Source organism: Caretta caretta, chromosome 3 (assembly GCF_965140235.1).
Source record: "Caretta caretta isolate rCarCar2 chromosome 3, rCarCar1.hap1, whole genome shotgun sequence".
NCBI lineage: Eukaryota > Metazoa > Chordata > Testudines > Cheloniidae > Caretta > Caretta caretta.
Genome location: NC_134208.1, coordinates 11015970 through 11039586, shown reverse-complemented (window position 1 = coordinate 11039586; position 23617 = coordinate 11015970). Strand labels below are relative to the sequence as shown.

Genomic DNA, 23617 nt, shown 5'->3' with positions numbered 1-23617 from the left:
ACCAGAACTAACCTAAATGCTGCAGCAGGGTGGAATTTCTAGAGTCACATGCTTCAGTATTCAGGTTTTCTTAAGCTGCCCCCAAGATGTCAGTAATCAACAGACTGGAAAGGGCCAGTCTCCATTCTTACCTAAAGCACATCGCTTCAAGTAGCCGTGAGTTGTTGCATGAGTCTTTAATAGCAATTCTTCTGTAAGCTTTCCAGTCTGTTCTACTGGAATCTAGGTCTTGGGTAAGAATCTGGGTTTTAATTTGGTTCCTACAGAGCTTGATTTCATTCACAAGGGTTAATTTTAAAGAGAAGCAGCTTTTTAACATCAGTCTTACTCTGTTTAGACAAGATCTGTGAGTGGCATCCGGTTTTGCAAGCATAGAGTATTTTGCTAACTTTCTAGCCTCCATAACAGATTGTGTTTCACAAAGAATAATGGGGAGATATGGCTGATATGTGTTTAAAACAGTTAACCTTTGGTGATAATGCAGTAATAGATACAATACATCGAGTCTGGTAGCTGCTTTATAACCGTATGAGTTATCAAGTTAAGCTGGCAGTTCATCAAGCAAAGCAATATCACTTTGAGTATATGCTTGTTTTATCATGGCTTTAGTGTCATGTACAAAACGTTAGCAGCTAATGCAACAGCCTTAAGTGAGGGACAAAGTTCAGGTTTGTGTATCTGCAATAAATGAAGTAGTTACAGGGAGATGCCAGACTTTATTTTCAAGTTATTGTGTACATACAATCGTAGACCAACCTTTCTGGTTTATTACAGCTCAGACATTGAAATGATTTGTCTCCACCTCTTGCTCAAGGATATAAAAGTGTTTTATGAGTATTAAGCCCTTGTGAGGTAGACTATTGCGGCCGCTTACAGATGGGTAAACTGAAGCACTGAGGTGACTTCACCAGGTCAGAGGCAGAGAGAGAACCTGGGAGCCATGGTGTCCAGTTTCTGCTCCAACCGCTCCCACTCTATGATGTGGAAAGGCTTTCTGGCTATTGGCTTGTGAGTGTATAGTTGCTAAAACTCCAGCATCTAGTGCTGCTATGATAACCGCTCCAGATGAGAACTGGGTTCATTTTTGACTGGGTCTTGCAGTGGGAGGTAGAGGTATGTCTCATCAGAGTGGTACAGCAGTAGGGGAGGGACAGATGCATTCTTCAGTCCTCTAAATCACATCAGCACAACATGCTGCCTGTGTTGGATCTCTCATTTCCACTGGCTAGTTAAGGGAAATAGACATGGATCTGTCTGCACCTTCCAAATCTGCTTGTCAGTTGGGGAAATAGTTGAAATATGGTTAGGTGGGTGGGAAGCACTACAGGGCTAGTCTCATGAGCTGAAGGCTAGTTTGAGTCCAAGTATCTGTTCCCATTTTCTAGAGACCAGCTTCCGAGAGGCTTCTGGATTTCAAACTGGACGGTATGACATGAAATGAAACCATTGATCACATGTCTGAAGCGTCCTTAACACAGCTGGAAGTGAAATAACCCCTTTGGAGGCTTCTGGCTCACATTAAACTTGTGACCAAGGATGAGAGAGCTGGGGGAACTTCCCCAGAGTCTGCAGAGTTCCTGGGTTTTTCAAGTCTCTGGATCCCACTGGGCCCTAATTGTGTCTTAATGTGAGATTATCACTTTGCCCCCTTCAAGCCAAGTGGTGAAATTCTCAACTCCGCATTATATTTTGACTCCCTTGCAGAATCCGACATCAGGGTTTTGTTCTCCATTGTAAAGGTTACCTGTGCTATCAGATGAGCTAGACAGTTTAAATCTATGGAGGAACTCTCCTATATTCATATTATAGGAATTCATAGAGCTAGTAAAGCAGAGAGCATTGTGCTAGATGCTATATAGTAAAGCAGGGAGCATCTCCTGTAGAGCTTGCCATCTTAAGACCATGGGTACACTGTTCAGAAGCACCAAGACATAGGGCTTGTCTACACTACCGGCCAGGTGGATGGGCAGCGATCGATCCAGCAGGGGTCGATTTATCATGTCTAGTATAGTCGCGATAAATCGATTGCACTAGCGTCGACTACAGTACTCCACCTCAATGAGAAGCGCAAGGGGAATCGATGGGAGAGCGTCTCCCGCCGACTCACCACAGTGAAGACGTCGTGGTAAGTAGATCGAAGTACGTCAACTTCAGCTACAAGAAAAGGAGTACTAGTGGCACCTTAGAGGCTAACCAATTTATTTGAGCATAAGCTCTCGTGAGCTACAGCTCACTTCATCGGATGCATCCGATGAAGTGAGCTGTAGCTCACGAGAGCTTATGCTCAAATAAATTGGTTAGCCTCTAAGGTGCCACTAGTACTCCTTTTTGCGAATACAGACTAACAGGGCTGCTACTCTGACTTCAGCTGCATTGTTCACGTAGCTGAAGTTGCATAACTTAGATCGATTTCTCTCCCCCTGCCCTCTCCTCCCCACATAGTGTAGAACAGCCCTTGGGAGCCTAAATCCCATTTTCAAATATGATTTAGATGTTTCACCCCCATTTTCAAATGTGACATGGGCACTCTCCATGCTTTTATCCAAGATCTGTCTCTCTTCACCCTCCCCATGTGTTGCTCTTGTGGGTCAAGAGCTGGGACATATGCAGTTGCACAGAGACTTGCAAGTGATTGAACAGCCTGTCAATCACTTTCTTCTAACACTGTTTTGTTACAAAGAAACTTGCAGCAAAAATCCAATGCTGCCATGAGACTTGTGTTTGTAAAACCTCATGTGGATTCTACTTCCACTTGCATTTGGCCTGAGCTAGGAGCATCCGCAAACTGCTTAAAGGTTGGCTGCAGCCTACTTTAGCTGTTTACTTGTACAAAGCATGACCTCTGCAGAAGTGCTCGGCTTGATTAAAGATGGTTCAGTCAATTATAGGACTGATTCTAGTGCAGAAGGTTCTCTGTTGGGGTTTTAACTTTTCTGTTTGACTGGATCCTGTCTGCATTGGAGTCTGTTGAAGTTACTTACCTGCTCTGTACCTCATTTTCCCTATCTGTAAATATGGAGATAACACACTGCAACCATGCCAAGAAGTATACTTGTTCATAAGCTGAATTTTTTTTGGTAAAAAAAGTGAAGCATCAAAGAGTGGGGTATGGCTTATCAATGGGTCTACACCAAAAGTTGACTATTTCTATTGAATTGAATATCTAATACATTGTCGTTGTAGATCAGAGGTCGGCAAACTTTGGCTCCCGGCCCGTCAGGGTAAGCTGCTAGCGGGCCAGGACATTTTGTTTACCTGGGAGCGTCCATAGGCATGGAGCCCCGCAGCTCCCACTGGCCACAGTTTGCTGTTCCCAGCCAATGGGAGCTGTGGGAAGCGGCGCAGGCCAAGGGACTTGCTGGCTTCCACTTCCTGCAGCTCCCATTGGCTGGGAACAGCAAACTGTGGCCAGTGGGAGCTGCGGGGCTCCATGCCTACGGACGCTCCCAGGTAAACGAAACCTCCCAGCCCGCCAGAGGCTTACCCTGACGGGCCGGGAGCCAAAGTTTGCCGACCCCTGAAATACAGGGTCAGCTTATGAAAGGGCCATACAGTTTTTGCCATTTTTACCTATTCATCTTGGGGAGTCGGCTTATAAACAAATGGGCTAACGAACGGGTATATATGGTAAGTATTTGTAGAACAGTCTAGTCCTGATCATTGTATAGGGCAAGCCTCAATAGCACTGTGCTTGGGACACCAGCAGTCCTTCATCTAAGGGAGAAACCCTTCCATGCTCTGAATTTCCTACTCTTCAGAGTGTGATACCAGCTGATTAAAGAGGAACTGATCAAGTGCAACTAAAAAAGAAAGCTGTGTGGAGAGAAGAGGAAGTGGTGGGAGCATGACAGAATACTAGCCAGTCACTTCAGTGTGTAATCCAGCTGCACCCAGGGTGTGGGAACTGGGTACAAACTGGTGCTTAGCTGAGTCCTGTTTGCTGCTTTGCCTCTCACCTTGAACTAGACTTAAAGCCTCTTCAGAATCTTTATGCCCCAGGCTAGCGGGTCGAAAGCAGGCAGGAAGATGTCAGCAAACATTCAGCTTTTTGATTCTTGTGAGAAACTTAGCAGCAGCTTGTTCTGCCAGACTCACTCACTGATACACTGGGGCAGTCTCGTTGCATGTTGTGGTTTTTTTAAGTACTGAATTGCTTTGCTGAACAAATACAATAGAAGAATCAGGCTGCTTAAAAGCTATACATCTCTCTGGCTGCGGACCGAACTTAAATGCAGAAAGCGTGTATTTGTTTTCAATTTGGTTCTGGCTCACTGGAGAGCAACGGTCTCTACCTCAGTGTCTCAGATTGCGGAATCTGATATGAATTCACAACCTTCTCTGTCTCCGATTTTGTACAAACAAAGTGCTGTCAACTAATACTGAAACTGAGTCCCGCTAGTTGCCCCACTGTCTAAAAACAAAACCCTGCAATTTACAAAGGGCTTTTAAATCTTAAATGCCGGACAAATGCCAGTTACGTATTCTGATCTTTCTGAGGTAGGAAAGTACGTGCATCCTCCTCTTACAGTAGCAGTTCAGTGACCTGCTCAAGACTGCAGCGGGAATATTAGATTAGAACCGAGTTTTAGGCTAACACATATGCTTAGGGCTCTTGGGGCCAGATTTTTCCAAAGAGCTCTGCACCCTTGGGAGATGGTGGATGATCGGCACTTGAAAATGTGGCCACTTCATTTAAGTGCCTAAAGTGGGAGTGGAGCTCTTGAAACTCTGGTCCAAGTTATGCTGTCTGAGCCCTGGGAAAGTCTGGCCCTCAGACAGTGCCTCTCTCAAGTAAAAGAATGAGGAGTACTAGTGGCACCTTAGAGACTAACAAATTTATTGGAGCATAAGCTTTCGTGAGCTAAAACCCACTTCATCAGATGGATGCCCCAACTAAGAATTTGGCAAAAGTTTGCCTGGGCCAGCAGTTCTTCCGTAGGATGGTGTTAAATCCTGCAGCACCAGAACTGAAGTATCATCTGGTAGCCTACATCTGAAATGGTAGCCTGTCTAAACGCTGCCTCCCAAGAAGACTGTTAAACACGTTCTCTCTGATCTAGAGCAGTCTGCTGGATGTTTTCATCTGACCCATCATAGAAGACTACAGTTCTGCAGAATTTAACATTATATTTAAGATTTTAGCCCTTGTGGCTGTGGAAAAAAGCCATTGGGATTTGACTCAGTGCAGTGGTGGCTCACTTGGCTCTGCAGCCGCTCGAGGTCTGATTCAGCATTCCCCTGTGTGGCCTAGCCACTTACGTCAGTGGTGAGTGAGTGTAGAACGACTTGATAGTGAGTTACGCTTGCTTTCCACTGACATAAATGATTACTTGAGGCACAGGGTATTAGTGAATTGAGCCCGTAGCATGCTTGTTTTCAGCCCAGCTGTTGACTCTGAAACCTAATGACGTTGCTGGCTTGCTGAATGTTTCTGCTAAAATAAAAGCGGTGAAATGCTTATCCATTCTGTTGGCAGTGGCAGCTGATCTAGCATGTGAGGCAGCTTCTTCTCGGTGCCTTCTGAACCCCCTTGCCCAACTGTGAGTGGAGGTGGGTAGAAATGAGCCCTGTGTCTCTCACTAGCGAGTGATGCTGAATGCAATAGCTAAGGGATAGCATGGTTGTTATACAATGGCCAACTCTACCTCTGTGGGCTGGAGTGGTGGAAGAAAGAGGCAGATGAAGTAGAGAAGGGGATCTGAAAAGTGCAGTGTAGATGAGGCATTGTGCTTGTTATAGTTGGCATCGGTGGGCTCTGTAGTTGGGTGACCCTGGATCTAAGTTAATAGAAGTTTATTGTTTGGGAAATAGCGTCTAAGAAATCTATGAAAGATTTGGCCAAAGTATCCAACTGTAACTATCAGTGGCTTGACTCTTTGTATAAGGAGGCTCTCTGGGAGGTGCCAGGGGATGTAATTAAGCAAGTGTTGCACCTTTAATGGCTACTGGGAGCTATGGTTGGGTATAGAATTCCTGCACTTCCCTCCCCTGCAGCATAATCTAAAAGGGGAGGATGAGGATTGCTCAGTAATATGAATGACTCCTTTCTGGGCATTGGGTAGGACCAGTAAGGCTAGCCTATGTTTATCAGGTTGCCATGGGTAATTAGAGGATGTTTACAGTTTAAAAATCACACTTGTGTTTGAAATATTCCTCCAAGTAACTCCCAAGTGTGACTAGAGGAAAACAGAATCTTTTTTTCTCTTGTCAGTATTTGTGCATTTGACAGTGTTTTGTGTATTGTCAGTTTCACAATCCATCCCCCTCCAGCCATGTTAGTCAGTTTCCTGTATTTCTGTAGGTCTTCTCACACAGCAACAGGGGAGAGAAACCTTAACCATACAGGAAACTGTGACTAAAACCCATAAACTAGAAGGGGATCTGGGGGCAGTGTCTGAAACTACTAACTTCTTGGTGAAACAGAGTCTGGATTTCAAGTTGCATCCCACTGAAAGTGCTGATATAAGAAGGGTTAGGTTAAAAATAAATAACATTTACAAGGTCAGAAACTTTTCTTCCAGGGGAGTTCTTGTGGTTTCCCCTCTCAAAGAAAAAAGTACATGTAAACTCTGGAAATGGCCAGAATGACGTTAGCAGTAAAGATCACTCAGAGATGTGCTCTGGAAACTTAGCTCTGAGTGGGAGGAGGTAGCTGGTGGTCAGTGAGCGCCCTTCAGTTGAATTGATCTCTGCATAAAGGACTCCATCAGCACCACTAAAGCTGATGGCACTGGGTACTTGGCAGGCCGCTATTAAAAACTTGCAGCTGGCCCAGGCCAACTGGCTCGGGCTCAGGGGCTGTTGAATGCCAGCGTAGATGTTTGGACTTGCGGCTGGGGAGCCCGTGAGGTGGGAGGGTCCAACCGAGCTGCAACCTGATCCCAAACGTCTACATGGCAGGTAAACAGCCTCAAAGCCTGAGCCCCATGAGTCCAAGTCAGCTGACACGGGCTAACTGTGGGGATGTGATTGCAGTGTAGACGCACCCTTACGCTTAGTCTTTGCCCCAAAGAGCTTTCTGATTGTTGTCTGTGCAGGGCTGTGGTTTGACACCTTTGGCTCCCTTTCCCATCCTGAAGGGTGGATGCATGGGGGAGCAGTTGGTATGCATTCTCTTAGGACCTCAAGCATAACTGAATCGATAGCCACTAACTGCTCTGGGATGGAGTTCAGAATAGGGCTTTGCAGAAGTCCTGTTGTACCAAAAAGCCATAAAGAGAAGGTACAGGTTGTCAGGATATAGCTATTCAGGCCGGTCTGTAAAGGCCTATACTCTAAGAATTTAGGTGTATTCTTATCACTTGGCTAGTGATAGAGGTATAAAAGAAAGAATCAAAACCACTGGCTGCCAGTGTAAGGGCCTTCTCTTACTGTGACAGTTTGTGGCCCTGTGCTTGGGCTCAGGCCTTTGGCTAAGCAGCAGAGGCAGCCATAAGCTGGGAAGCGAACGGTCACATCCTCACATTCCAAACTAGTCACATTGAAATAAGGTGCTATTGGGCTGTTAGGCACTATCAGGACAGGATTGTATTCCTATCACCTCCAGAGAAAGGGAAGTGCCTAGAAAATGTAAAAGGAAACTTAGTTTGATAGCATCCTGTCTGGCAAGAACTCACTTATCAATAGCTGGGATGTGAAATCCTCACTTCTGTATTGTTTTGTCATTATAGTTCCCACTTTGCTGTTGTTTGTCTGTATAATCTCTATCTGGTTCTGTGATTGTTCCTGTCTGCTGTATAATTAATTTTGCTGGGTGTAAACTAATTGAGGTGGTGGGATATAATTGGTTACATAATCATGTTACAATATGTTAGGATTGGTTCGTTAAATTTCAGGAAAATGATTGGTTAAGGTATAGCTAAGCAGAACTCAAATTTTACTATATAATCTGTAGTCAATGAGGAAGTGACTGGGTGTGGGTGGGGGTGGGCATGTGGGTGTGTGAGATGGGAACAGGGAATGGGGGTAAGAAAATTGGAATCATGTTTTGCTAAAGGGGGAGATGGGAACAGGGAATGGGGGTAAGAAAATTGGAATCCTGTTTTGCTAAAGGGGGAAATGGGAACAGGGAATGGGAGTAAGGAAGTTGGAATCATGTTTGGCTAAGGGCAGGAATGGGAACAGGGACACAGGTGTAAGGCTTTGTGGTGTCAGAGCTGGGAAGGAGGATACTAAGGAAGGAAACTGGAATCATGCTTGCTGGAAGTTCACCCCAATAAACATCGAATTGTTTGCACCTTTGGACTTCGGGTATTGTTGCTCTCTGTTCATGCGAGAAGGACCAGGGAAGTAAGTGGGTGAAGGAATAAGCCCCCTAACACAGTCACTCGTGTCTTCATTGTACTCTTCCTCTTAGCAATGGAGAATATTTTTGTTTAAGCCATTTAAACCCACGGCCCAAGCCGTGGCGCTTCTGGGGTCTTCTCTGTTTTGGAAAAGTTGCATGAATGTAACTAAATCTTCAAAAGCAAACTTGAAAATTTTACCTTTTGTCTGCTCCATCCACAACGTGAGGTTTGATCACTATGTCCATTGGTCAGTGTAACGCTGTGCCTCTGGATTGGTAGTCTTAAAGCATGAGCTTCTGTTGCCCATGCTAAAAGACCCAGCTCTTAGTCCCAAGACACACAGAGGTTGACCCCCCATCTCTCATGAGAAGGCCTGTGAGCCCTGCCTGTGCTAGGGGTTTTAGCAAAAGATTCCTGCTGCTGCTAAAATTCCCTAGGGTGGGCAGGGCCATAATGACAGAATGTCAGGACTCAAAGGCCATCTCCAGCAGTACAGTGCCTCTTACCCATCCTGCTTGGGCACTGATTCAAAGGGGAGAGTGCCACCTACTGATTTGCCATGAGCACTTTGGGCTGCAGTTTGGGATTGAAGTTCGGGGGTGTGTGTGGGGGGGTAGTTCTCATAAACTAATTTGCCTTGAAAACAGGAGGACGGTCCTTTCACGAAGATCCTTTGGCATTATATAACACAAATGAATAGCTTGCACCGAATTTTATTTAAGTTGTTGGCAGGGAAGAGGAATGGATTGTGCAATTCTGGAGGTCTCTGCATGTGATCCTTTTGGCAACCAGTGCAGTACTGTGAGTCTAACAAAGCAGCACAGCCCCCTCCCTACAATATCCTTCTCTGCTCACTTGCAGTGTGTGTCATTACCCTGCTTATAATCACGTGACAGGCTCTGCCTAACAATAGCTGGCATCTGTTTCTACAAGTCCTTGCCAGGAAGAACACCAGTTAGGAAGGGGTTAGCTGTGCATGTAGGCAGATGCAGTGCATGGATTGACGTGTGGGTCTGTTTCCAGGTGAAGAGTACTGCTCTGTGACCAAGATGTGGCAGTCTGTGTCTGCCCTGTGTATCCTGGTGACCCTCGTGAGTGCCCGCAGCGTCCCCTACTTTGCTCCCCTCTCACACGATTTGGTCAACTACATCAACAAACTCAACACTACATGGCAGGTGAGTAGCGGTGCTTTTCCTCCTGTGCGCTCGATGCCGGTGGCCAGGTTGCTGATGGAGAGCAGTGGTCCTGTGCACTGGTAGTGACTGGATGGATGGATGCGATTCCTGCCCCATAAGTGTGTTCCAGCCCTGACTCAGAGGGACCACCTTGCACAGCCTGGATAGCTGTGTCTAGGCAAACTTTGCCTCTCCTAAAGTTGCCTGCCATGTCTGGATTTTGCTGGCAGCTGTTCACTGGGATCTGAAATCCTCTTGCATAGGTCACTAAGCAGCCATTAATGTATGTTTTCACACAGCACCTCTTCCCTGCAGAAGATCTCAAAGCACTTTTCAAACTGTGTAAGAAACTCTGAACTGTCAGCCCCACAGCAAAGTTAGCAGGAAGTGACTGTCCTATAATGAGCGTCCTGCTGGCAGTGCCAGTTATGTAAACAGGATGTTAAAAGCACACCTGGAATTCATCCAGGTTGGATGTCTATTTGGGAAAGGGCAAGGGGGGCTTTAAGCATGTGGGCGCAGCTTGAGAATTCTCATCCTGGGAGCAACACAGCGCCTCCTTTTGCCATGTTAGGGCACTGGCTTGCTGAACTGCCAGCCCCACTGCCTGCAGCATCTGGGTCATCTGTGAAAGTCAGCCAGCCAGACGCTGACCCGGTCTCTGTATTCTTGGCTGACAAGATTTGATGCAGTCGCAGCCAAAGGTGGGTGTGATGGCAGATGGTAACTACTCTTGGTCGCTGTCCTGAAATCCATTGGCTTTTGGGAGGCTGTGCGGCCTAGTGGATAGAGCACTGGAGTAGGGGACCCAAGAGACTTGGGTTCTATTCCCGGCTCTCCCACTGGGTGATCTTAGGGAAGTCACTTCACTTATCTGCCTTCATTATTTCCATTGTACAGCTGGGGAAATGATACTGACCTCCTGTGTGAAGTGCTTTGAGACCCATGAGTGAAAAGCGCTATCTAAGAGCTAGGTATAATGATTAGATGTAAATCTGCATCCTGTTAACCCAGCCTGGATGTTGCTTTATGCACACCGGGTAGCCTGTCATTCATATTTCTTGTATGCTGCCACACCATTTCCCATAGCTTGGATCAAAATCGCTTACTGCCAGCATAAAATACCTACATGCAACCATGAAGGCTGAAGGTCCGTGTATGCTAGGACAATAACCCATAGCTCACAATGGCTCTTACCCACCAACTGAGCTGCTACTGTCCATGAGGCTCATGTAGCCTCCATACTCCCAGTAACGATACCGGCTATGGGTTCAGCCTCATGTGGAAGGCCATGCCTACACTACAGGGACTATCGCAGCCTAGTTTGGGCACTGTAGCATAGCCCTGTAGTGCAGACACCGTCTATAGCAAGGGAACTGGGTTTTCCATCACTATAGAAACACCACTCTCCAAGCTATGGTGGCTAGTAGACAGGACCTAGCTGTATCTGCTGACCTAGCCCCATAGCTTTGGCGCTCAGGAAGGGTGGATTTTTCACACCTCTGAGCACCGTAGCTATGTCGACCAGGCCAAAGCATGTTTGGGAATGAAGGAGATGGTGGTTGCTGCTGATAGAGCTGTCAGCGAAGAGGACTTTTCCTCCTTTGGAGGAATCCTGGCTAGCCCAGCCTTGAAATGCAAAATGGGTGTCTCCATGCATGACGGTTGGTTGTATGAGACCTGCTGTAGCCAGTGGGCTATTAAACACTCAGTAAAATGGTACTGAATGAGGCATGTTCCCAATTTACCAATCCAATCGTAGAGTATTTGGGTTGGAAGGGATCTCAGGAGGTCATCTAGTCCAACCCCCTGCTCAAAGCAGGACCAATCCCCAATTTTTACCGCAGATCCCTAAATGGCCCCCTCAGGGATTGAACTCCCAAGCCTGGGTTTAGCAGGCCAATGCTCAAACCACTGAGCTATCCCTCCTACACAATGGCTGTATATGACTGATGAAAAGGCCATAAGATAAGAGTGAGCAGTGCAGCATATTCGAGATGCTAATTGATTCTAACTGGGAGTAATGAATGGATGGGAAGACAACTGCTGGAGAGAGGGGGCTTTGCAAGGAAAAGACCCCCTGTGAAACATAGCAGCCGTAACGAGAGAGCTGGGCAAGCTGTCTGACCTATCCTGGAGTGCTGGGGAAACCCTGCTGAGGAGTAACCATCAGGCAAGACTTACCATGGCAGGCAGAGCGTGTTGAAACCCAAAGCTCCGCGGGCAGTGAGTGGTATCCCTCCTTGCTGGAGTGCTGGGCACAGGTGGCTGTGTTTACCTGGTCAACAGGCTAGCGTTGCTCTCATTTCACGTTGGCAGGTCATGCTGCGTCCTGATCTACCAGTATAGAAGGACAAATGCGTAGTAGCAGAATGAAAGGGACCCAACTGATGATCACTTGTGTGTCTGAATCTTACCTGCTTGTGTTACCAGTCAGGCTTTAGCTCTGTCTCCATGATGAACTAGCTGTGTGACTCCCAGCAGAGCCGTCCCTAGGGTATGGCGAATCAGGGCGACCGCTCCAGGCCCTGCGCTTCGATTAAAATCGTGATGAGGCGGGTGGGCGAGCGGGCTGAGGAGGCGAGCGGCAGACAGGTGGGGGGGAGGAGCCCCCTTACCAGAGCCTCCCCCTCCCCACAGCGCCTCCTGCCTGCTGGCGTGCCCTGCCAATCAGTGCTTCCCCCTCCCTCTCAGCACCTGCAACCTGCTGCGGATCAGATGTTTCACAGGGTCAGGAAGTGCGAGGGGGGAAGAGGCAGGGGTGGGAAGAAGTGGAGTGGGGTCTTGGGGGGTGGAGTGGGGGCAGCCCCCCCCCCCGGCAGTTCAGAAACTCTGCACCTATGTCCTGGGCCCCACCCCCCCCCCAGGGAAGGTCCAGCTTACGTACATGTACTCGCACTCGCTTGAGGAGACTAGCACGAGTATAGAGATCAGAGTAGCCTGGTCAGTTTGTCCTTGGTATTCAGGCGGGTTTGTACTTGGCGCAGCTACGGTGTGATAATCTGCAGCAGATGTGTACCGGAACCGGGAGTCGCGCCCCGAGCTCACATTACAGCCTGCGTGTGAGACAACTAAAAGGAGGGGGAGAGGGGAAGGGTGATCCAGTGGTTAGGGCACTCCCCTCAGGCTTGCGGGGCCTGGATTCAATGTTGTTCTCAGCTGCAGGCTTAGCCTCTCCCCAGCTAAGTACCCTCGAGGATCTGGGCCTTAGTCTCTTAGCCCATCTGTAGAATGGTGGGTAGCACTTCCCTATTTCCATGGAGTGTTGAAATACACTGAAGACTGAGGTGCTCAGCTGCAGTGAGGCTAGAGAAGTACCTTGGGTAGATCAGAGACTCATTTCTTTCTGTCCGGGTGCCATGGTGTCTGGTTTTGGGGTCTATCTTTCACTGGCAAGAGCAGAAGGACACTTCAGAAACTTGGCAATTGTGACTAAAACCCACAAGAATTGGCAGAGGGAGGCTCTAAGGGGCAGGCGTTGCCCCTGAAAATGCCTGGGTGTTCCTCCTTGGAACAGGCCGGGTGATGGTCATTGCTGGTATTGCGGTTCAGTGTTCTCTCTCTTCTCTCCCCCCGCCCCAGGCTGGGCACAATTTCCACAATACCGACATGAGTTATGTGAAGAAACTGTGTGGTACATTCCTGCACGGGCCCAAACTGCCGGTGAGGTGAGTGCTGTGGGGTGTAACACATGGGGCTCCTTCGAAGGGTGGGAGAGGAGAGGTGTTTCCAAGCTAGGAAACCCCTACAACGCTTCATATCCTTCTTTCCCCCTCCACCGTACCTCTGCCAGCCTTTCCCTGTACAGGAGCCTAGTGTTGTGGAGATCGCTTGCTGGGGTACTGAACAGAACTCCCTCCAGAACTTGGCTAATGCTCACTTGTGAATTGCCAGCACTTGGCATTTTTTTTTTTTTTTTGAGGCTTTGTGCAACTCAAACTTGGGACCAACTTAGGACCACCCTGTCCAAGCCTCCACACCTTTCCCCCACCTGTCTCTTAATAATGCAGTGTGCTTTGATAGCTCCTTCATTCGAAGGTCTGTGCTGTGCTCCCAGACACCACCCGGTATCTTATAGACATGGGGTTGGGGGAAAGTGACTCATCCAGCATCCTACCGGAAGTTTGGAAGTGCTGGGAATGGAACCTAGACCTGACACCCAGTCCTGTGCTTTCCGAACCCTGCTTGTATTTACACAGCCAATGTCCGTCTAGCTCAGCTGGAAGCTATGGGCTGGATGCAGAAATCGCATGATAGAATTTTCCAGCCTTATTTTGCAGGAGGCCAGATGAGAACTGCAGTGGACCCTTCTGGCCTTAATCTGTGACTAGAACTACAGTAAAACCCCGTTTGTCCAGCTCTCCGCAAACAACCAGCGCACGCAGGTCCAGAAGTGGGCCATCTCTCCTGTGACCACGAGAGGGTGCTGCAGCCTTGCACTCCCATTCTCTGGATTATCTGTTTTTGATTATCAGATCTGGCCCTGTTCCCATCTAGAGCGGATAAACAGGGCTCTGCCATACTGTAGAGTGTAACACGTGGGGCTCTTTTGAAGGGTGGGAGAGGAGAGGTGTTTCCAGGCAAGGAAACCCCTACAACGCTTCATATCCTCCTCTTCCCCCTGCACCATACCTCTGTTCTGGGCCCAGAGCAGTGCAGTGGGGTCTACTATACCCTGAGCCCACCTAGTCATGGGGTATCTAACTGCTCAACCTTGAGACATTTGTCTTGGGTCTCTTCTAAAGCGAGTCAGTGTAGAAATGTCAATTTCTGTTAACTTGGTCTCACAACATGAATCCTTCATGTAACTTGGATGGCTGCCTTCCATTACAGGGCCGAGTTTGCTGGAGAGATGAACTTGCCGGACAGCTTTGACTCCCGGGACCAGTGGCCAAATTGTCCAACCATTAATGAGATCAGAGACCAGGGCTCCTGTGGCTCTTGTTGGGTAAGAGGATCATACTGCCAACGGGGAGCAATCCGCTGTGGCTGCAGCCATGCAGATGTACCTGAACGAGCTAGATCAAAGCGAGCTCCAGTAACAAAAGCCATAAAGCTGTAGCATGCCACTCAAGGATGTACCCAGAGTCCTGGGCAGGCAGGGCTAGCTCGTGCCACCACCTATGCATCTGCAGCTTCACTGCCGTTGTTCCTGGTGGCTTAATTAGCTCTGCGTGCACAGAATGTGCTGCTCAGAATTACTCCAGGGATGTGCGGGTTTGCCATTAAACTGCAGAGAAGCTGTCTCAACACATGGCATAACCACTGTGGTGCAAGTTATCATGCCTCACAAAAGGAGGAGGGGACCTGACAGTCTGTGTAGTGAGAGGTGAGTGTGTGTGGTCTATGCTGCCTTATCTTCCAAGAGAATCCAAGCCTCCATGGGCTGCAGTAGCATCTCTGTCTCCAAACAGCTGGACTGGGACATGCACTCATAAAAACTCCATCTTAGAGGAGCCCTGCGCAGTGATCCGGGGTACACCTGGTGAGGTGGGAAACATTGCTGCTATTAGAACTTAACAGCCACCTGCCGTTGGCTCTCTAAAGACACAGGGCTCTATTTGCAGACTGGCTGAAATGTCCATCAGTCCAATAGGTGCAGCCTTGCCCACACGACCCTCCGGCCTAGACAGCAGTCCCACACAGTCAGAACAAATTCCCTTGGGACTGGAGCCACCTTAGTGCATGGTCCAGTCATGTGTCTCCTTGGTAGCAAACACTCCAGGCCCTCCCCTTCCCTTGGAGGGTGCATGATGCTCTTCCCTCTGTGTTTTGTAGGCGTTTGGTGCAGTGGAGGCCATTTCGGACAGAGTCTGCGTGCACACCAACAGCAAGATCAATGTGGAAATCTCGGCAGAAGATCTGCTGTCTTGTTGTGGCTTCGAGTGTGGGATGGGGTGAGCAATTCTCATGCTTCAAAGAAATGGCTAGCAGGACCTTTGTGCCAGCCCAGAATATAGACCAGTGAGCCAGACTGTGTACTGCACTGACCTCCCCCTGACTTTCCAGTCTAGGATCAATAAATATTAATATTTTGTGTAGTGCCTAGGGTGTAAAAGGGTGACCTTGTGTTCTCCGCTCTGTGGTGGGGGTTCCTACACATTCTGCTGCCAAGGACCTTTGGTAATGCTCTTCTGGCATCTCTCTGGGTTCGAGGGGAAACAAATGGTATTGGGGGGTGGGGGGAAGACTCCCATCATTTTGATCCATCTTCATGCTGGTCATTGAAGACCTTACAGCTGTGTAAAGTCCTAGATCTAACTTGCAACCTCCAGGCCATCTCCCTAAACTGAGGCTTTGACAGAAATGGAATGAGTTTATACTTTCCCTTTTGAGTTGGGACTGAAAGCTTCAGTGTTATGGCCACACTTTTCTGTGGCTTCTCTCCAAACTGGAACGTTGGCAGAAATACTAAATCGTGCAGGAGTAGAACTCCAGGGTGTCAGATTAGCTTACCCTTTGACTGGTTGGTAGAAGACACCGCATGAGAGCGAGTTAGTGTAAAGCTTTGACCTGCAAGCAGATTATGCCTGGTCTTAACTGCAAGCATGTGTGGACTCTTTTGCTGCATTGGGACCACTCATGTTCTTTGAGTTAAGCAAGTGCGTAAGTGTCTGTCTGCAGGATCGGAGTCTGTGACCATCTGGACCCTGTGCTAACCCCAGTGTTGCTGTATTTCCCTGTCTCACGTCATGCACAAACTGAAAAGTTACACTTGGCGGGTGCAGAGCAGGCCCTGCCTTTTAGACCAGGAGCTTGGGAGTCAGGACTCCTGGGTTCTCTTTCTGCTGCTACTGGCTGTATGGCTTTGGGCACACCTGGTTCCAGTTATCCTTCAGTCGAGTGGGCACAGTGTTCCTTGGCGGCAGAGGCCTGCAAAGCAGCTGATGAAAAGGACGTAGGCAGCAAATATTGCTTGTAACCAAAGAGAAGGCAGTGCATCCTAATGGCCAGAGTATTGACTGGGATTTGGGAGACCTAGGCTCTGTGTCCTCAGCTCTTCCATTAGCCTGCTGCGGGACCATGAGCAAGTCCCTTCACCACTCTGTGCCTCAGTTTCCCCATCTGTAAAGAGGAACTATGTATTGCTACCCTGCAACCCTCCTTTAAGCACTGAGATCTAGAGAGGCAAACCAGCTAGGAATAAGCCTCTCCCCCACCTGGCTGCTCCAAACTGTAACAGTTCTATTGTAGTGGGAGCCTGACCATCAACGATCCGCTTCCGTACTCCGCGCATCTTAATTCTCTACTGCGTGTGCTCGAGGGTTACTAGATGAACTGGCTTGTGTCAAAAGCGGCCCTCTGGCTGTGCCAGACCCCTTCACCCAAAGACCAATGTGGAAGCTGAGCTAAGGGCTGGGCCTGGGATTTGTGACTGACATGCCCATGGTGGTTCTTGCAGGTGTAATGGCGGCTATCCTTCTGGAGCGTGGGGGTACTGGACTGAGAAAGGCCTGGTGTCTGGCGGGCTCTATGACTCGCACATAGGTAAGCCAGAAGCCATGCAGGCTGTCAATGCTAACCGAGGGAGTTGGACTATGTGGGTGTCACGGTTACAGGGCTAGATGCACCTCTGACCCCTTCTCTGGTCTGCATGCACACACCCTGAAACCAGTATGAGGCCTTAGGCCGTCTCCTTCCTTGGGGTAGAATCCCACAATCTTCCCGCTCCTAGACAGGGTCCTGGGCTGCCGTCCCCTGTGCGTGACCCCCGCTTACCCCAGCAGCCCTTTCTCTTTGTGACCAATGGTGAGCCCAGTGACCCAAAACAGCCAAATTTTGTTTGTGTAGCTACTGAAACAAGCATAGGAGAGAAGAGGTTTTTAAACCAGAAGGTGTCTGTCTCACCTAGACCTGTTGGGCTTACTCCCACCCCTCCTGACCCCTCGAGGTCTGGGTTCAACTTGGCGCTCCTTCTGCCCTTGGGAGACTGACTTTTAAATGCAGCCAGAGGCTTGCTCTCTCCCTGTCCTGAGCTTGGCCCTGCTGCCAGTTAGAGCTCGGCAGGATGTTGGAGGCGGCTCTAGTGTTGTGTTTTTAAAGCGTCCTGGGAAAGATCTGCGTACACCCAGACACCCACTCTTCCTTCCTCTTCGCGTTATCAGACAATCGCGCCGTATGTATGCACATGGTAAGCATCCTTACAACAGCCACAGCATTCATAAACGACTGCCGGGCAGCTCCAGATCTCTCTCACTGGGGACCAGCGACTAGTTCGTCTTTTATAGATGACGAATGGCTCTGATGTAAGGAATGTGGGGATGCAAGGTTTGGCTTTAACAGACATTTCTCTTATGGTAGCTCAGGCAAGTCACCATGTGTCATTCTCTTCCCTGTGCACTGGAAGGTTTGTGGTGCATAATTGCCAGGCCCCCATGGTAAACTGGACCTAAATTCCTACAGTCCCTGGATTCTGCAGCAGGCTGGGATCTCTGCAGCAGTGTTAAACATTTGAATTACGAAAGCTAATATGTCCGTTGTCATGCTAATATTTGTGTCAAGTTTGATGATGCTGCAGACGCTCGTACTGACAACACAGTTAAACATTGGGGAGAGGGGATGGAAGCGCTAGTAACTGGGGTGGGGACGCTTGGCCCTAGGGAAGCATGAAGGGGGTTGTTTGAGGATATGGGCTGAGTGCATTTGCTGGCTGTTCATTTCTATCCATCAGCAGTGGAGGTATCGGAGATGTGACTTAGTTTATCGTTAGGTTTCAGAGAACTCCCTGAGATGAATGGGTAGGTTATGTATCTGCAGAAGGAGCTGTTTCTGACAGAAGGAGCTGTTTCAGGCAGACTCTGGAAGATACCACCACATCACTTAGGGATTTGAGCGTGTTGGGGCAAGGGGCTGTGGGGTGGTGGGGTCCATGGGGCCCTGCAGCACTCTGGGAGAGCACCCTCTGTTCGAAAGAGGCTGGTGCGGGAGAAGCTGTATGACCTCTTCTGTCTAACCCAACAGGCTGCAGACCATATTCCATCCCTCCATGCGAGCACCACGTCAATGGGTCACGCCCCCCGTGCACTGGGGAGCAAGGGGACACCCCCAGGTGTGACAAACACTGTGAAGCAGGCTACTCGCCTTCATATGAGAATGACAAGCACTTCGGTAAGAGGAAGCCACTTGCCCCGGCCTACACTAGACCCGTGCATGTCTCTTGCCTTTAGATTCTGAAAGGCCTAATGGCCTGCCTGCGCTGGCGGTCGACACCATGGCCTTGGCTCATAGCTGTGAGCATTACGTGAACAGGGGTACTCGGGGCCCCTAGCATGGCTCATATCTTAATGGAAAGTGTGTGTCTCACCCACCGGCCTTCCTGCGTGGGGTGGAATGTCCCTCTGGCCACCATGGCACTTGGGTGTCCAGTGTATTTTGAGCTGTTGCTTTTTAATGTGCTGCATTAGAAACGAGGAGAGCCAGCGCCCTGGGGGCCACCAGCTAGTGTCCCCAGTCCAGCGTGAGACCCTCTGGCTGCGGGTGGACGGGTGACTGTGCTTAGAACCACAGTAAAAACATGCCCCTGCTGAGAGAAGAGGCACCGCATTTGGTCCTGCTTCGAGCAGGGGGTTGGACTAGATGACCTTCTGGGGTCCCTTCCAACCCTTATATTCTATGATTCTATGGGAGCCCTCTATCGTGTCCCTTCACAGGCGGGCCATTCAGAGTGCATGGGCTCTGTGCTCCCGAGCTCTGCCTCTGGTGTCCGCAGGCCCAAGCCCTTGCCGTGCCCTAGCCGTGGTGCTGTGCAGGTGTAGAAACCAGCACGGTGGGCACTCTGGCAGAACTTCCACTGGCTCTGGGGGGGGGGTCTCTGTTCCTGGACTATGCACGTTCCCAAGGAGCTCTTGCCTTGAATCCTCCTTCCCCTTCTGAATTAAAACACAAAGGGTTTGTTGCTTGTCAGCTGAGGTTAGAGTCCTTCGTGCCAGAGTGAACCCCATATTGGAAGTTCCCTGAACTCTCCATGGGTTTCCTGTACTGGGGCTTAGCCAGATGGTGAAACTGAGGCACACTCTGCTCTCACTTGTGCTGGGCACTCTAGGTCTTGCAGGAGGCTCTGTCTAGCTGCATCCCTGCAAAAAAGCCAAATATCCAACATCTCATAAGTGTCTGTAAACTGCACTGGCAAATCGGGTGACATGATGCTGCATGATGAGCCTTCTCCTGCTATAGCTGACTGCAGCTTTCACTGATTACGTAGGAAAGTTAAATCTGTAAGATGGAGGAAACTCGTCCCCTGCTGTGAGGGGTAGTGAAGTGTGGCTCAACCAGCTTGACTGACTCTTGTCCTCTTTCTGTTTTGTTTTTGACTGGGAGCCAAGTCAATTAGTGGCTTCTAATTTCACATCCTCCAGTGCTCAGGAGTACACTCCCGCCTCCATGGCAGAGTCCTGCATGGACCGCGGAGCAGACTGGCTCCCAGTGAAGATACTGGAGGCTAACCACTGCAGCTTGCACTGAGTCTGGGTGGGTTGACGTAGGTGCCCACAACTTCTGCTGAGGTGTATCTGCTTCTGCTCCGCAGGAGCTACGTCGTACCACGTCCCTTCCAGTGAGAAGGAGATCATGGCCGAGATCTACAAGAACGGCCCAGTAGAGGGAGCGTTTGCCGTGTACGAGGACTTCCTCATGTACAAGTCAGGTAAGCATGACAACTAGGCTGTGGCGTGTTAGCTGAGCAGATGCTTCACGGACCATGACCGAGGGGGTGGGCATTGCCCTACCACAAGTTACTGGCCAGGAGCCAGGGGGACGCTCTCTGGGTTGGGTTAGAAGGAATGTCAGACTGATCACAAGCAGCCTCTCTCGGCCTTCAAAATCACCGTGCTGGGCAAGCGTAAAGCTTCATACCCAGTAAGGCAGATGCGGTTATGTTTGGGTACATGCCTGACCCCCCTCATTGTAGTTTATAGTGTACTGGGGAAACTCAGACAGAAGTTTAGCCAAATTTTAAAGCATTAATAGAATTGATGTCCTTTCATTAGTTTAAGTCCCCCTAAGTGGAGTCCACGGTTGGAAAACTGGGGCCCTTGACTGGCCGTGGGGGTCTAGTGTCTCCTCGTTTCCTCTCGCCCCCTGCAGGTGTTTACCAGCATGTCTCTGGGGGAGAGGTTGGTGGCCATGCTATCAGAATCCTTGGCTGGGGCGTAGAAAATGAAACGCCCTACTGGCTGGCTGCGAACTCCTGGAACACTGACTGGGGTGACAATGGTAAGCAGCCAGGATGTACTTTGGGGCAGACCAGAATTGTGGATTTGTTTTTCTTTCTACAGGGTTAATCTCCCTATCTTTAAATCCTGATATAACTGGCGCTCTCTTAGGAAGCAGGAGTTGAGAAGACCCTCTCTTGGCTGGGTAGGAATAGCCAGATTCTGTTTGTTCAGCAGAAACGTACTGACCTAGCCTGGTAGAGCTAAACCCTGCAGTCAGTGAGCTTAGACACCACCGCCCATGAAATGCCCATTGCACATCTGGTTGTATGACTCTCTGTAGGATATGGGTGATGGGGGTTTCTCCAGCAGGGCCCTCCTGATACTGACTGAGCCTGCCTTTGTAGGCTTTTCTATGGCTTTCCTCACCCTGGTACTCAGAGCATCTCCCATCTGCCCTCACAACACCCCTTTGAAACATGGAAGCCTTCCCCTCCACTCTGAGGGGGAACTGAGAGCGAAAGGGACTTGCCCAGGGTCAGCTAGGAAGTTACTCTCAGTGCCAGTGGCATTTGGGACCCATGGGAAATCCCCTGGGTTTGGGTTTTGGTGAGCCTTACCTGCCCCATGGCTTCAGACCAGGAAGTGAGATGAGAGGGAAGTAGTTTATCAGTAGCCTTCATGCCCTTAATTGTGTGACACCAGAGAGGAAACACAGTGGCAGAAGCAACTCTGCTCGGGAAGGGAAGGTGGTGTGGTGGGATAGTTCACTGGGCAGGAGACATGGGTTCAGTTCCTGGCTTAGCCAGATGCCCTGTGTGATCTGGGGCCAAGTCATTCTCTACCCTGTACCTCAGTTCCCTCTGTCAGAGCTCCCTCCAGGGGTGGGGAGGGGATAAATCCATTGGTTGAGGCACTCTATGGCCCTCACCTGTGTGGGGAGCTGACCTGCGAGTATTTACACAGATGTTGTAATTGGGTGTAACAGGGAGTCTCAGCAGAAGTGCAGTAACTAAGCATATATCATCTAACTAGTCTAGAGGGGTGCCTGAGGCTCTACCTGAAGGAACTCGAGGAGTCATGCCCCAGGGAGAGTTTGATGCCAGTCTGGAAAGTAAGAATGCGCCAGGTTGTAAGTGACTTTTTTCTCTCCCATGTGGGATTAGTGACTCTCTTTAAAACCTCTCCAGGTTTCTTTAAAATCCTCCGAGGGCAGGACCACTGTGGAATCGAATCAGAGATAGTGGCTGGCATCCCCAAAACAGAACTGTACTGGAAGAGGATCTAACTCCCTGGCTTGGGTGCAGCTGAAGAGATCAAATCACACCTCTGATTCTTATAACCAGGCGCAGGCTGGGCACAGAGCCTGCACTCTTGAGACTATGGTTGAAGCTACGTATTAAAGCCTTTTATCTTGTTTAGTTGTGTGGTGGGGATGAAGGAGGTGGCTTCTGTATTCATGCGCTAGCTGCCTTCTCTGCTGGAGCTCTCCGCTCCCAAGCCAGTTTGTGTGGCATCGCCCCCCCCCAAGCATTCCCTTCTCAAAGGATGGAGCTAGTAGTGACATTGCTAATCTCTCACCACAGTATGGGGGTGACTGAGACACTCTGGCCTTTACCTGCCTAATTCAGTGAACCCTGTCATCCAAGCATGGGTGAAGCAATCACTTCATTTTGGAAATGCAACAGGACAGGCCAAAGTACATGCAGGGTCAGGGAGGCCGGACTGGATGACCTAGGGGGTCTCTTCCATCTCTGACGTGATGCATGCTACTGCAGCAGCAGCCTTGCTGGCTGCTGTCCCCTAGTTTGACTTCTGCACTGCAGTGTGCCCAGAGGCCTAGCTTCTCAGAAGTGGGTATGTGCAAACCCTTGTCTGTACATAGTGGACATTGCACATGCACTTTTGAAAACTCATACCTAGGTTTATTTGCTAACCTTGTTTCCTGAGTGGAGGAGCCTCTTAATGGCACAATACTGGCTCTAGTTGGAGTAGAACAAGGTTCTTTGACAGCTTAAGCTTTTCATAAATATCTTCCTCTGCTGCTGTTTAGTTTTTTTTATTTTTGTGTAAACCACTTGGCTCCTCAACCATTTATTACAGCTCGGGGATCAAGCAGCCTGTTACAGTGGCCCATGGATGCTAAGAACATGTAACTGAACTAAAGCGACTGTGGTGTTCAGATGAAGGCCAGTCTGGGGCTTGCAGATAAAATAAATTGGGCAGGATTGTGTCCTCTCTTCCAGGCAGCTGATTATCTCAGAGGGCAGGTCAGCAGATTGGTTGAAAGCAGACTTTGGGCAGCATGCAGCCTCTGCAATGGGGATTTTCTCCTAGGGTGCTTTAGTGACTGCAGATTTGAATTTAGGCTGGGTAGGGGAATGCACACTACAGGGGCTAGACTTCTAAAGTGTACTAACATAGAAATGGAACTAGGTTAAAGTGCACAGGGGAACCTAGAGCATGCACCAGCAGGGTCTACATAGACCAATCAATGCACATGTTAAAATGCTTTAGAAATCACACCCCCATGGTGCTACTGGTTGGTGTGAGCAAGCTGTAATTCACTTAGCACACATGCAGCTGGAGATGACTGATCTAGCTTTTTTGCACACAACCACCTTCATTAGTTGAGTGTTTTTAAATAGGGAATCCTCTTACTGCAAACATTTTAGCTGAAGATAGGTGGGGAAAAGGAGACATATGTAGGAAGAACCATTTGTGGGAGGTGATGGCACTAACTCAGTTAACTGCTGTCAGTGTAACAAGCTGGAATAGGGTGTTTAAAGCACAGGGCAGGTCTTGCTTACTGGAGAGATGCCTGGCTCCTGCAGTGAGTAACACTGCATCACCTGTGGTGTAGGAGACTTGCATTTTGTTTAAATGGGGACTCTTAACTTCTGTTGTAATCACTTAGCCAATATTAACATGGCTTCAGTGTAGCTGAATGGAACAATTGTGCCAATAAAAGATTTCTCCAAGCTCTTGTAGTGTGTTCTTGGAA

General features: G+C 49.1%; 1 protein-coding gene across 3 annotated transcripts in view; it reads left to right on the top strand.

The window, feature by feature from the left end:
- Window positions 1-23594, top strand: part of CTSB (cathepsin B) — a 28525-nt gene extending 4931 nt beyond the window's left edge. For 2 of the 3 annotated variants that reach the window (XM_075126343.1, XM_048845777.2), the window contains exons 2-10: window positions 9312-9463; window positions 13046-13131; window positions 14297-14411; window positions 15242-15360; window positions 16866-16951; window positions 18425-18571; window positions 19989-20105; window positions 20546-20674; window positions 21804-23594. In XM_075126343.1, the coding sequence (XP_074982444.1) occupies window positions 9338-9463; window positions 13046-13131; window positions 14297-14411; window positions 15242-15360; window positions 16866-16951; window positions 18425-18571; window positions 19989-20105; window positions 20546-20674; window positions 21804-21901 (1023 nt within the window). In that variant the 5' untranslated portion in view covers window positions 9312-9337 and the 3' untranslated portion in view covers window positions 21902-23594. Of the gene's footprint in view, window positions 1-2102; window positions 2126-9311; window positions 9464-13045; window positions 13132-14296; window positions 14412-15241; window positions 15361-16865; window positions 16952-18424; window positions 18572-19988; window positions 20106-20545; window positions 20675-21803 lie in introns of those variants that run through there. The other variant, XM_048845776.2, reaches the window with a different exon arrangement.
- The last annotated feature ends 23 nt before the right edge of the window (window positions 23595-23617 follow it).